Genomic DNA, 11930 nt, shown 5'->3' with positions numbered 1-11930 from the left:
GAAAATGGGCCAAATCAAAGCAAGCTTTATTTACAACAAAATCTCCCACATCTCAAAAATCCTATAACCTGTTGTGCAGCAACACATGTTCAGCCAACATGCTGCTGAGTTTATTAAACACGAACTGAACCTGAATCTGTCAGTGGATTACTTGATAATCAAATGGACTGGTAGCCAAATAACAGGGAATTCAGTGTAGGCTAAGTGAACCAAAAAGCATGCTAAAGAAATTAGTAGAACCGGTACACAGAAATTTCTCAGCCTGAGATAGTAGAGGAGAGATTACTGTAAATGTTGGTAGGCTATTATGTCTGTATGAGCTGACTGACACAAAGATAGACATTGACAAATGTTTATCAGTGTCCTACTGGTTTGCCCTTAATATTGTACCAATTATTTAAGAATAATAATCCAACAGTGTTGCTTCTTTGCCTTTTTAGCACCACCTTGTAAAATGTCCAGCCAAAGGATTTTATAAACTATAATACTACATCATAATATAAAATTATGATTAAAAACAAAAACTGATTATGAAGACACTTTGTATTGGTAGTATATTTATATTTACTTAGCCCTTGATGATTAACATTATTCATAAATAACAGCATCAAAAGGCACAGCATTGTGTTAACAAACAAAATAATATTCATACAGCTAATTTTACTGTACACTTTCATTATGTCTTCTCATACTGTCTACAATTGTCATTAAAAATACTTTCACGTGGCAGATCTTCATATATAAATATAATAACTGCATCTTTATATAATTGCATTGCCAGTTGAGATACAGAATATGGGTATTTTGAAAGGCAATATACAGTATAGTTTATAGTTTAACCTCTGTAATGCATCAAAATGACACATAATACATTAAAAGCCTGATGACTTTGAATACATTTCCTCAAAGTCGTCATGAGTTACACACTCTTTGAAGGACGAGGAAGCACCAGCTTTAGCCCAACGTCAACCACCCAGGACGGCATGTAAGAGAGGGGGATCCAGATAAGCTTGGCATCCCAGCCAGCGCTGTATCTGGTGCGTGGGTAAGCGGCTGTCAGAGCGTGCTCCATGCAGTTGGTCACCTTGGCGAGGTCAGTGTCACACACAGCATTCATGATCAGCCGCTGGACCTTGATGTCTGAAAAGGGGCATGAACAAACAGATGAAAGTGCATAAAAATGCATCATTTCATGTTGATACATTTTTCCTCTCTCACCTAACACTATGTGCTGTATATTGAGCAGGATTTGTGATGTGACATTTTCACAAACCATGAATGTGCATTTTCCCACACCCTTCATTTAAGTACTTGATTACCCTTTATTGGCACTCAATTATCAAGAGCAAACCTGTTTACAGAAAATTAGAACACAATCCCATTTAATTGCAATTTTCAAATCATACTTTAATTTGAAAAATACATTTTGCAGCATCCCGCACTCACACTTATCGAGGTATTTGTCTCCATAGCTGGCTTGGACTTCAGGGCTGAGCTGGTTCCACAAGCGATGCAGCTCCCTCTCCAGTGGGTCGAGGCTTGTCACTGCAGTCTTGAAAAACCCTGGCTCAATAATGCACACGTTGATTCCAAAGTAGTTTATATCTCTCCTGGATACAGAAAATGAATGTTCATATTCAATATTAAACACAAAGCTTTAAGTACATTTAAGAGCACCACTTTCTAACAGGTCACCCATTACTGTATAAAGGTTTTATAAGTGTAATTAATGTAATAATGATATGTTACAATGTTTGGGTTGCCAGATTGCACTCAATCCTAAAATTTGGCAATAACTCTCCCACAAATAAATAGCAGTGAGTTTTACGCATCAAGTTGCAGTTATATGTGTTGATAAGCAAGCAACCAATACATTTACAGTAAATTAAAACACTTGGATGGCTTGGTCAGTAGTTGTCCATTAGAGAGTAGAGAGTTAAATGGTTGAAAAGACAAGTATCCTGCTGGGGGATTTTTTCCTAACCTGGCAACAGAGAGAAGACAGTAAGGGTATTGTTTGGGAATTAAGCTCAGTTGAATTAAAGAAGACCAATGTCCTCCTTCCCTGATCTTATCAGCCAATAGTTTTTTCCTGGCATTTTTTTTTTTTTTTTTTTTACTGTGGCAGTGTGGTAATGTGTTTAGTGTTTTAGTTAGTTTGCTGAATGGAATAAATGTTATTGCACTAAATGTGTTAAATGGTTTTCATTTTGCTGAAAGTGTTCACTCACTGCACTACAAATTTCCCTCATAGGCGAATAAAGATGGTGACTTGTATGACTGTTTGTCCTCACAATCTGAACATACTGTGGGCCTTTGTGAAGAATGGGGAAAGACAAACCTGATAACTGTACAGTATTTTCTTTGTGTGCGTATCTGATGTTGATCAGGTCGCACGTCTTACCTGAGGCAGTCAGAGAAAGACTCCACTGCAAACTTGGAGATGCAGTATCCTCCCCCATTCGCAGCCACTCTACCAAGCACTGATGCTACGTTTACAATACGGCCACGAGCCTTTTTGATGAGGGGCAGGAAAGTCATCGTCATGGCGATCACTCCATTCATGTTGACTTTTAGTGTACTGTGGAAATCCTCCACTTTCATCCACTCCGTAGGGCCCATGGGTAATGAGCGTCCAGCATTGTTCACAATACCCCAAAGCCCTGCGAGGAAGGAAGGAAGTGGAAGACAAACGGGGGAAGAGGACATTTCGTATCAGAGACAAACCTTTAATTAACAGGGTCCTCCCATATTTAGGCTAAATCATGCAAATTATCTCTCACCCCTTTCGCCAACCTCCTTCTTGGTGAACTCCATGGCTTTCTGGATGCTGTCCTGACTGGTCACATCCAGTATGACGGTCTTTAGATAAGGCCCCGCAACCCGCTTCAGATCATCAGCTCCTTTTTCCGTGAGACAGCCGGCCACCACGCGGAAACCTTTTCGATCGAGCTTCTTACACAGCAAGTTTCCAAACCCAGTGTCGCAGCCGCTCACAAACACATACTTGTCAGTGATGTTTTCAATCTCCAGGCTGTCTCTGTACAGCCACACCAGAATCCACAGCACCACAACTGTAGCACCGATGTACAACCAAGCATTTTCCCTAAAAAGAGAAGAGACAAGAGGATTTAGAACAACTGGAGAACGTGGATTTGACTCTCAGAAAATATCACCCTAAATATTATTACCCTAAAAGGTCGTAGACGAACTGTGTATCCATGCTGCTTCCAGAATTAGATGTGGGGTTTTTGATCACCTGGAGGACCCTGTGCCTGCTGGCAAAAAAAATGTTGAGCAAATGTTAATAGGCACTGACATGGCACAACTTCTAAATCTGATGTTTTCGGGAATTCCCACACATCAAAATCCCTGCTCGATTTCATAAGGATGTGGGGCCTTATTGAAGTACTGGGCTGCTTTATTGAACCTGAGAGGTGCTTGTAATACAGAACTGCTCTGGGCACATGAGAAATCTTTGGATAATACTCTTATGGAAGGAAGAAAGGCATTTGTGAGGGAATGAGACCCGAGGAGGGGGACTGGGGTGGGGGGTGGGGGGGTGCATTGTTTTGAAGCCTAATTTTAATGCCCGTGACGGAGCTGCTTAAGCTGCTCATTGCTGAAAACCAATTAGTTTTCAGGCTTATTAGTGAGAAAAACAGGGAAAAAAAATAAATACATACTTCTGTGGGTACAGTATTACCCATGATATCAAAATTGCCTGCAGACTTCAATCAAATACTGTTGCTGTTCAATTAAAACATAAATGATTCAGTAATATCGCCGCTCTAGTTAGAAAAAATAATTTTAGTTCCACAACATTTGCAAAAATATAGAGACAAACGCCTCAAATATTGGTATTAATTAATATAATGCTAATTAAAGTTCAACTTCAATCCTTACACATTTAAAGTAAACTTCAGTTTGGTTGAATTGCATCACAATTTCATGTTAATTAAAAACAAACAAAAAATGAAAAAATAAAACAGACCCAAGGCATGTGTGAAAAGAAAAGTTATTTGTATTAAGTCAATGGTGATATAAAAACTGTAATAGTAATAATATCCTACCTTGTTCTTTTCTTGAGAGGTGATGGATCTCCACAAGTTATCCGTCCTCTTCCCTTTCCCTTTCTGGTTATTCTCCTGTCTTAACTCAGAGAGGCTGGTCAGAGAGAGGCTTTATTCCTGTGGTTTATCCCTTAAGACAAGTCCGCAATTGGTAATCCTCAATCCGTAACCATTTGGTTGGTGCATGTGTGTGTGCGTTTAAGAAAAAAAAAAGTGGCTGGAATTACAGGAGACATTGAGAATTTTCTTTGCAACGTGTGAACTTTGAGAGCAGAACTTCTTTTGATATCTCAACTTCCCACAGTGCACGATGTCCTTACAAATTACTCCTGTTTTTTTTATGTACTGTATTGACAAGAAACTCATGCTGATATATTTTCATAACCTAGTGGTTCTCATGTTGTACAATCATAAGCACTTTATGTGTTAAGACTGTTCATACAAACTTATAATAATCCTGTGTTAAATCACCGTGTGTATAATCTTGCTGACTCATTGAATTCAAGGTCCTATTATATCAGTTTTTAAGCTTAAACAATATATGTAGTATACTCGGTAAATAGTAGTGGTAGTGTAATTAAGATGCATTTCTTGAGACTAGTTAGGCCATTATACTGTCCATTGTATTGTGGCTAATCAATATCCTTAAACCCAGCAATAAGGACAAGTGTTTTGTATAAATGTGACACTCCATAAAAGGTAAATTTGCCATTTTCTTGTGTCACTGCTAATTTCATGCCATGATGTGCACTAACTGGAAGATCAGGTCCGTTACCTGGTTACTGTCCCAGTATTTGTGGAGTTAAAGTGTAATTAGTTTCCAACCACACCTGCACTTACGTGAGTGAACTTAACAGCCACGTGCATCATGACGTAACTTTCCTTCACGTCACACATTCCTTGAATGTGATCCAATTTTTGTATTTAGTGTTTCACAAGCTTTGTTCTGTTGCAAAACTTTGTCCACTATTAGATGTTGAATAACTAATATTATTGTGGCATTTAGCTTTTTGCCATTGTTTTTTTATTTATTTTTTATAACAGCCATAATTAAACCATCAGCTCAAAATCAATACTTTACCCAATTAAAATGTCACTTTTCCTGCCCACCACTGACACCTACTGTCGGTATGAGCAAGAGAGACCTTCATCACTGGTTGGCTGAAACGTCACTCAGTGAAGCTTTTCAGGCAGTTTTGTGTTAAGACTTTTTTTTTTGTACAACAGCGGTTGTACAAGAACAAGATTAAGAACTGAAGAAGCCTCTTGGAAGAGAGGTCAAAGGTCAAGTATGCCCAACCTAATCCAGTCAACCTTTCTCTGATTACCATAACCTGATATGACTGAGAATCCTCTGCTGTGTACAAAAGTTGATTTAGTCTCGTTTCATTAACACAGATGTATTTTTAAACTTTATTAAAAATAATGTTGCATCGTCAAATGGTAACAAAATTCAAAGTTGTCTGACAAAAACCGTACAGTCATCACTGTATACTGACATTTACAGAGACATACATAATTTAAGTATCAGGTCCTACAAAATATTTTCAGGAGATACTACAGATAATATGAAGCGTGGCAATCTAACTTATTACAACCAGGTGAACTAAGTTTTTACATGCGACACATTCCCAATTCCATACCGGCACAGCCTTTTTCCACAAATTGTTTAATTTAGATTATTTGTGAACTGCAGTCACTTCTAAACTTAATACACAAGCTCGATCTTCGAACATCTTTGGACAACTTCAGCATCATCGTGTGGTTGTCGGACGTTGTCCTATACTTATTATTGTTCCTCATACAAAAACTAAAGCAGTAACGCATGTGCCGACTTTCAGCATTTCACTGGACAAAGTAGTCATCAGCATCAGCCCACTCATGCAGATGAATGAAGTCATTGATGCCTGCATCTTTGTTGACAGGAGTCAGCAGGTTTTTGCTTCCGCTCCAGTGTATTTACTCTCAGGTGTAAACCTATCAACGTGTCTTTCTGTGAAGTTTATGAGGAGGCAGACTGAAGCTGATCCTTATGTACGTACTCCAGAGCTGTGGCGATTGTCCTCATGTCCATCTCAATACTGCGAGCCCAGTTCTCCACGTCACCGATTTCCTGTGTAAAACAGAGTCCCAAAAAGAGAGTCAGTGGTGACCTACGATCAGGACCAGCAACAGGAGGGAACACTGACCATTCAAGGAGAATTTCGGTCATTTTTGACCCCTAAATCGTTGTCCTGATGGTCACCCAGTGTTGGGGGGAGCAAAAATTGATGCAGGCAAACCAGAGTTACACCATGGCTAGACGGCACTAGGGATAGCCACAACGCTAACCTATGGGGGCAATTCTTTCAACCACAACAAACACTCAAAAAACAATAAAATATCTATGGTACATGACTGGAATCCTTATGACACACCACTGAACTCATATAGTGTACAGTATAAACAGTATAAACTTTGTGTTTTTGCATGTAGTCACTCACCTCAGATAGCTGAACTCTGAAACATCCTGGAAAGACATTACTATTCGATCGCAAAGCGCCTGCTCTCCCCGCCACAGAAACAAACACTTTTTCCTTACAAAAATAAACGGTGGAGCAGTGCAGTGGTGACAAAATATCTCCGACCATTAATTTAGTCATGGTGTAACTCCGGTTTGCCTGCATCAATTTTAGTCGCGTTTTTTACTCCCCCCAACACTGGGTGACCATCAGGACAACGATCTAAGGGGCAAAAATGACCGGAATTCTCCTTTAAGCTTCCTGTCTCCCAGTGAAGATGAGCTGGATAGTTGCATTGATGAATTGCTTTTACCACCTGTCAAATCCGCTCAGAGCTAGAGGCTGTGACGATACCCCTCCATAAAACTAATCTGCTTTTAGTAAAGCTGATAAAGAAACTCTAAGTTCTGATGAGTCACTGCAATTAGAACATTTTTGTGTCAATTCTTCTCGTTGAACAAGGTGCACTGTGGGATAGTTACATCCCTTTTTCCAACTCAGTATGCTGAAAGATAGTCACACTTTGTGCTGCTTCTAGGTGGAGTTTGGGAACAGATATCATTTAGAGAAGCTATACGGCTTACTCATGCAGGGTCGCAGGGGTCTTGAGCTAATCCAAGCTGACAGGGCAGGGTACACCCTGGACAGATCACATACAGGTAAAAGCCAGTGAATTAGAATATTTTGAAAAACTTGATTTATTTCAGTAATTGCATTCAAAAGGTGTAACTTGTACATTATATTTATTCATTGCACACAGACTGATGCATTCAAATGTTTATTTCATTTAATTTTGATGATTTGAAGTGGCAACAAATGAAAATCCAAAATTCCGTGTGTCACAAAATTAGAATATTACTTAAGGCTAATACAAAAAAGGGATTTTTAGAAATGTTGGCCAACTGAAAAGTATGAAAATGAAAAATATGAGCATGTACAATACTCAATACTTGGTTGGAGCTCCTTTTGCCTCAATTACTGCGTTAATGCGGCGTGGCATGGAGTCGATGAGTTTCTGGCACTGCTCAGGTGTTATGAGAGCCCAGGTTGCTCTGATAGTGGCCTTCAACTCTTCTGCGTTTTTGGGTCTGGCATTCTGCATCTTCCTTTTCACAATACCCCACAGATTTTCTATGGGGCTAAGGTCAGGGGAGTTGGCTGGCCAATTTAGAACAGAAATACCATGGTCCGTAAACCAGGCACGGGTAGATTTTGCGCTGTGTGCAGGCGCCAAGTCCTGTTGGAACTTGAAATCTCCATCTCCATAGAGCAGGTCAGCAGCAGGAAGCATGAAGTGCTCTAAAACTTGCTGGTATACGGCTGCGTTGACCCTGGATCTCAGGAAAGTGTAAAGTGTAAAGTAAAGTGTAAAGTTTCCACCATCAGTGATGGTTTGGGGTGCCATGTCATCTGCTGGTGTCGGTCCACTCTGTTTCCTGAGATCCAGGGTCAACGCAGCCGTATACCAGCAAGTTTTAGAGCACTTCATGCTTCCTGCTGCTGACCTGCTCTATGGAGATGGAGATTTCAAGTTCCAACAGGACTTGGCGCCTGCACACAGCGCAAAATCTACCCGTGCCTGGTTTACGGACCATGGTATTTCTGTTCTAAATTGGCCAGCCAACTCCCCTGACCTTAGCCCCATAGAAAATCTGTGGGGTATTGTGAAAAGGAAGATGCAGAATGCCAGACCCAAAAACGCAGAAGAGTTGAAGGCCACTATCAGAGCAACCTGGGCTCTCATAACACCTGAGCAGTGCCAGAAACTCATCGACTCCATGCCACGCCGCATTAACGCAGTAATTGAGGCAAAAGGAGCTCCAACCAAGTATTGAGTATTGTACATGCTCATATTTTTCATTTTCATACTTTTCAGTTGGCCAACATTTCTAAAAATCCCTTTTTTGTATTAGCCTTAAGTAATATTCTAATTTTGTGACACACGGAATTTTGGATTTTCATTTGTTGCCACTTCAAATCATCAAAATTAAATGAAATAAACATTTGAATGCATCAGTCTGTGTGCAATGAATAAATATAATGTACAAGTTACACCTTTTGAATGCAATTACTGAAATAAATCAAGTTTTTCAAAATATTCTAATTCACTGGCTTTTACCTGTATATAGAGAAAAAACAACCTCACATTTTTTTTCTGTCACACCTATAGGCAATTTATAGAGGCCAGTTATCTTATTGTGCATGTCTTTGGGCTGTGGGATGAAGACGAGAACCTGGAGAAAACCCAAATACACTGCACCGCCCTTATGACTAAATTAAGGAGTATGTATTTGCACATGCCAGAAATCTCTTATTACCCAGGGGGCAAAATCCCAGTTTTTTGGAAAACAGACACGGAGCGTTGTAAAAGGTTTGACACCAGAAATGATATCTAGGAACTTCAAGGATTAAAACCTGGGTGGACAACCTGGTCAACTAGCTGCTGGAAAGCTACAGGGGCCAAAACCCCTTTCTTGGGTCATTTTACTGGCGAAATTATGTAAATGCAAATATTTAGGTACTACAATGGCATAAATAGTCATACAACTATACAATTTGGCAGAGAGTATCTTGACACATAGGGGGGGGGCATGAAAAAAAGATTCTGGGGTTTGTTGCAGATATCACCCTCAACATCCCAAAAAAGACAAAAAAAAGTACTGTTCGCCTGACAAATTCTCATGAAAATTATTATATTTCAGCACTTTATGGAGAATATCTATGCCTAACATTTATATATAAAACTTCCTTAATTCATAAGCTTCCATTCGAGTCCAAGATAGCCTTTCTATCTCAAAAGCCCCACTTGCTGTGGCCAACGGTCCTCTCTATCTATCAGTTCACTTTGGGGAGACGAGAAATAGAATGTTTTCTGATCATGCCAGTTAACATGGAGTTTTTCACAATAGGTGTTGCATTGTTTGGAGACAGCCTGTAGCTTTCCAGTAGCTAGTAGAAAGGCTATCTTGGACTCAAATGGAAGCTTATGAATTAAGAAAAAATTCTATATACATGTTAAGCATAGATATTCACCATAAAGTGCTGAAAAATAATAATTTGTCAGGCGAACAGTACTTTTTTTTGTCTTTTTTGGGATGTTGAGGGTGATATCTTAAAATTGAGTTGCAACAAACCCCAGGATATTTTTTTCATGCCTCCCCCTATTTGTCAAGATACTCTCTGCCAAATTTTAGAGTTGTATGACTATTTATGCCATTGTAGTACCTAAATATTTGCATTTACATCATTTCGCCAGCAAAATGACCCAAGAAAGGGGTTTTGGCCCCTGTAGCTTTCCAGCAGCTAGTTGACCGGGTTGTCCACCCAGGTTTTAATCCTTGAAGTTCTAGATATCATTTCTGGTGTCAAACCTTTTACAACGCTCCGTGTCTGTTTTTTTGCTTTGCCCCTGGGTATATTTTTCTCTTTTAGATAAAGAAATAGTACCTCAAGACTTATCTGTGATAAAGTCTAGTCTATCTCACCTTTAGGGCCTGATTGAAACCCTCAACCATACTGATCCACTGAGCAGTTTGTTTGGAGAACTGGCTCGCCTGCACTTGGAGAGTCTTCACCTCATGGTCGAGCTTACGTTGGTTAACGTATGCCTGAGCAACACTACAGTAAAACAAGAAACAAGAAGAAGCAGTATTGTTAATAAATGAAAACACGAGACAGTGAATTTGCATTCAGAAGCTTGAAGTCTCAGCCACTCATTTGTCAACCTACAGTACAGTGAAAACATACTGTTATATTTAGACTAAATCTTATCAAAGTCACTACAGGATTTCACTCATAATCTTTCTCGTGGAGGAACAGCACAACAATGCCCTCTGTATTGTACTTTTGTTCTTCAAGCTGATTGTCTGGCTTTCAACACAACTTACACAATTTTAACAATCTTAATGTACTATTTGCCGTTGTGTCACACATTGTAACAAAGCTATCCTGCCAGGAATGGATTGCTTTCTTTTATTAGTTCTGAAGGGGACATTGGGGGTATAGGTGCTAAGGAGGGGTTAGCTTGACTTTAATACCTCCGGCTAGACAACCAACCTTGACGTTCTATAAAAAGGGGATGTATGTCAGGGTCTGGAACACTGCACAGGAGCATTCACATCAAGGAACATGTTTGTTTGTACAAGAATACTTAAGTTCATATGTGCTATGCTAAAATATAGCTCTCAATTATGGTCAGTGGACAAAAACCAAATGAGATGTTGCTGTGTAAATGTCGATGAATAACACATACCATAAGACATATCATAGCACTGAAATGATTATAGTCATCATTTGAAAATTTATGTCAATTAGGGCACACATTTGCACCTCAATATTCTTGGATTTAAGTAGTTCATGTGTGGTCCTTCCTATTTGTTCTGTTTTTTTTTTTTTTTAATTTATACCCTTAGCTATACACTATTGGGTTGAGTTAAGAAGCAAATTGAGGACTTCGCATTAATAAGGTCTGGGTTTTTTTTTGTCTATTTGCTCAACTTTTATTGAGTAAACCTTAAATCTAAAGAACAGACTGACTGATTGGTTATCCAAGGATAAAATAATCATTTGTACAGCTCCAGTAACACATTTAACACTTATGGGACACTGCAAATAAATCAAGTGCTGGCTTCTACTGTGCTTGCCCTAACAAAGAGGGAGAATATTGAGTTTAAATATAATGGAGTTATGCGTAATATACATTTTTCACAACATAATAATTGAGAACGGGTCAACAGCTGGTCCATAAATGTCAATATCCTGTTACAACTACTACGTTACCGACTCAACAACAGTGAAAGTCGCATCACTTTCATACCCGACGTTGAGGTGGTCTACCAGGGCTTCCGTCAGACAGGTGGCTGCAGTTATAGCTTCACGTCTGCGTCTCTCTGTTCAGGAAACAATATACACACAGTTAAAACGTCAACACGGTGTGCAGAACTGAGGCCTCGTACGTGAAAGGCTGCTTTGTTTTTAGCATCGGTTAGCATCACAGCTAGCCGGCGGCATGAAGCAGTCAACTCACCCTGCAGCTCCTTCCGCTCATTTTGCTTCGCCTGGTGCTCCTTCAGTAGACGGGACAACATCTTTAACGACCGATGAGATTATTTAGTAAATGGTTTATCTGTAATCTAGCTAAATAACATGACGCTTATTGACCGGGGCGGAGGAGATGCTAACAGCTGAGTAATTTAGCTGCTGCTCACATCACAAGACCAGCCTCGAGGAATATCACACGTGACGTGGGCGTGTCCGATCATCTGCCGTCAGTGAGATGAGACTGTGGTAGTGAATTAATAATTAATTAAAAATTAACCAAACGAACTGTGTGCGAATCAGACTTACACAACACTGT

At 39.6% G+C, this 11930-nt stretch overlaps 2 protein-coding genes across 2 annotated transcripts; both read right to left on the bottom strand.

The window, feature by feature from the left end:
• Positions 1-919: 919 nt before the first annotated feature.
• On the bottom strand, positions 920-3223 carry rdh5 (retinol dehydrogenase 5 (11-cis/9-cis); the record flags this gene model as incomplete). The annotated part of the gene is made up of 5 exons (XM_083971716.1): positions 920-1140; positions 1447-1610; positions 2405-2663; positions 2784-3106; positions 3192-3223. 5 exons carry the CDS (start codon positions 3221-3223, stop codon positions 920-922), a joined length of 999 nt encoding a protein of 332 aa, XP_083827842.1.
• A 2251-nt stretch (positions 3224-5474) lies between these two features.
• On the bottom strand, positions 5475-11822 carry bloc1s1 (biogenesis of lysosomal organelles complex-1, subunit 1). Its single transcript, XM_083971486.1, has 4 exons — positions 11601-11822; positions 11391-11463; positions 10060-10192; positions 5475-6186 (listed from the first exon to the last, which is right to left on the bottom strand). The coding sequence occupies exons 1-4, from the start codon at positions 11659-11661 to the stop codon at positions 6076-6078; spliced, it is 378 nt and encodes a 125-aa protein (XP_083827612.1). The 5' UTR covers positions 11662-11822; the 3' UTR covers positions 5475-6075.
• Positions 11823-11930: the final 108 nt, after the last annotated feature.

The sequence above is a fragment of the Trachurus trachurus genome (genome assembly GCF_905171665.1).
Source record: "Trachurus trachurus genome assembly, chromosome: 5".
NCBI classification, from domain to species: Eukaryota; Metazoa; Chordata; class Actinopteri; order Carangiformes; family Carangidae; genus Trachurus; species Trachurus trachurus.
The sequence above is the reverse complement of the archived record's forward strand: the minus strand, read 5'-3'. Positions and strand labels throughout refer to the sequence as shown.

Coding starts and splice junctions, on each gene's coding strand:
- bloc1s1 (XM_083971486.1), bottom strand. CDS start 11,661: ATGTTGTCCCGTCTACTGAAGGAGCACCAGGCGAAGCAAAATGAGCGG. Junction 10,193..11,390: donor GTAGACCACCTCAACGTCGG/GTATGAAAGTGA, acceptor GTTTTACTGTAG/TGTTGCTCAGGCATACGTTA. Junction 6,187..10,059: donor GTTTCAATCAGGCCCTAAAG/GTGAGATAGACT, acceptor TGTTTTACACAG/GAAATCGGTGACGTGGAGAA.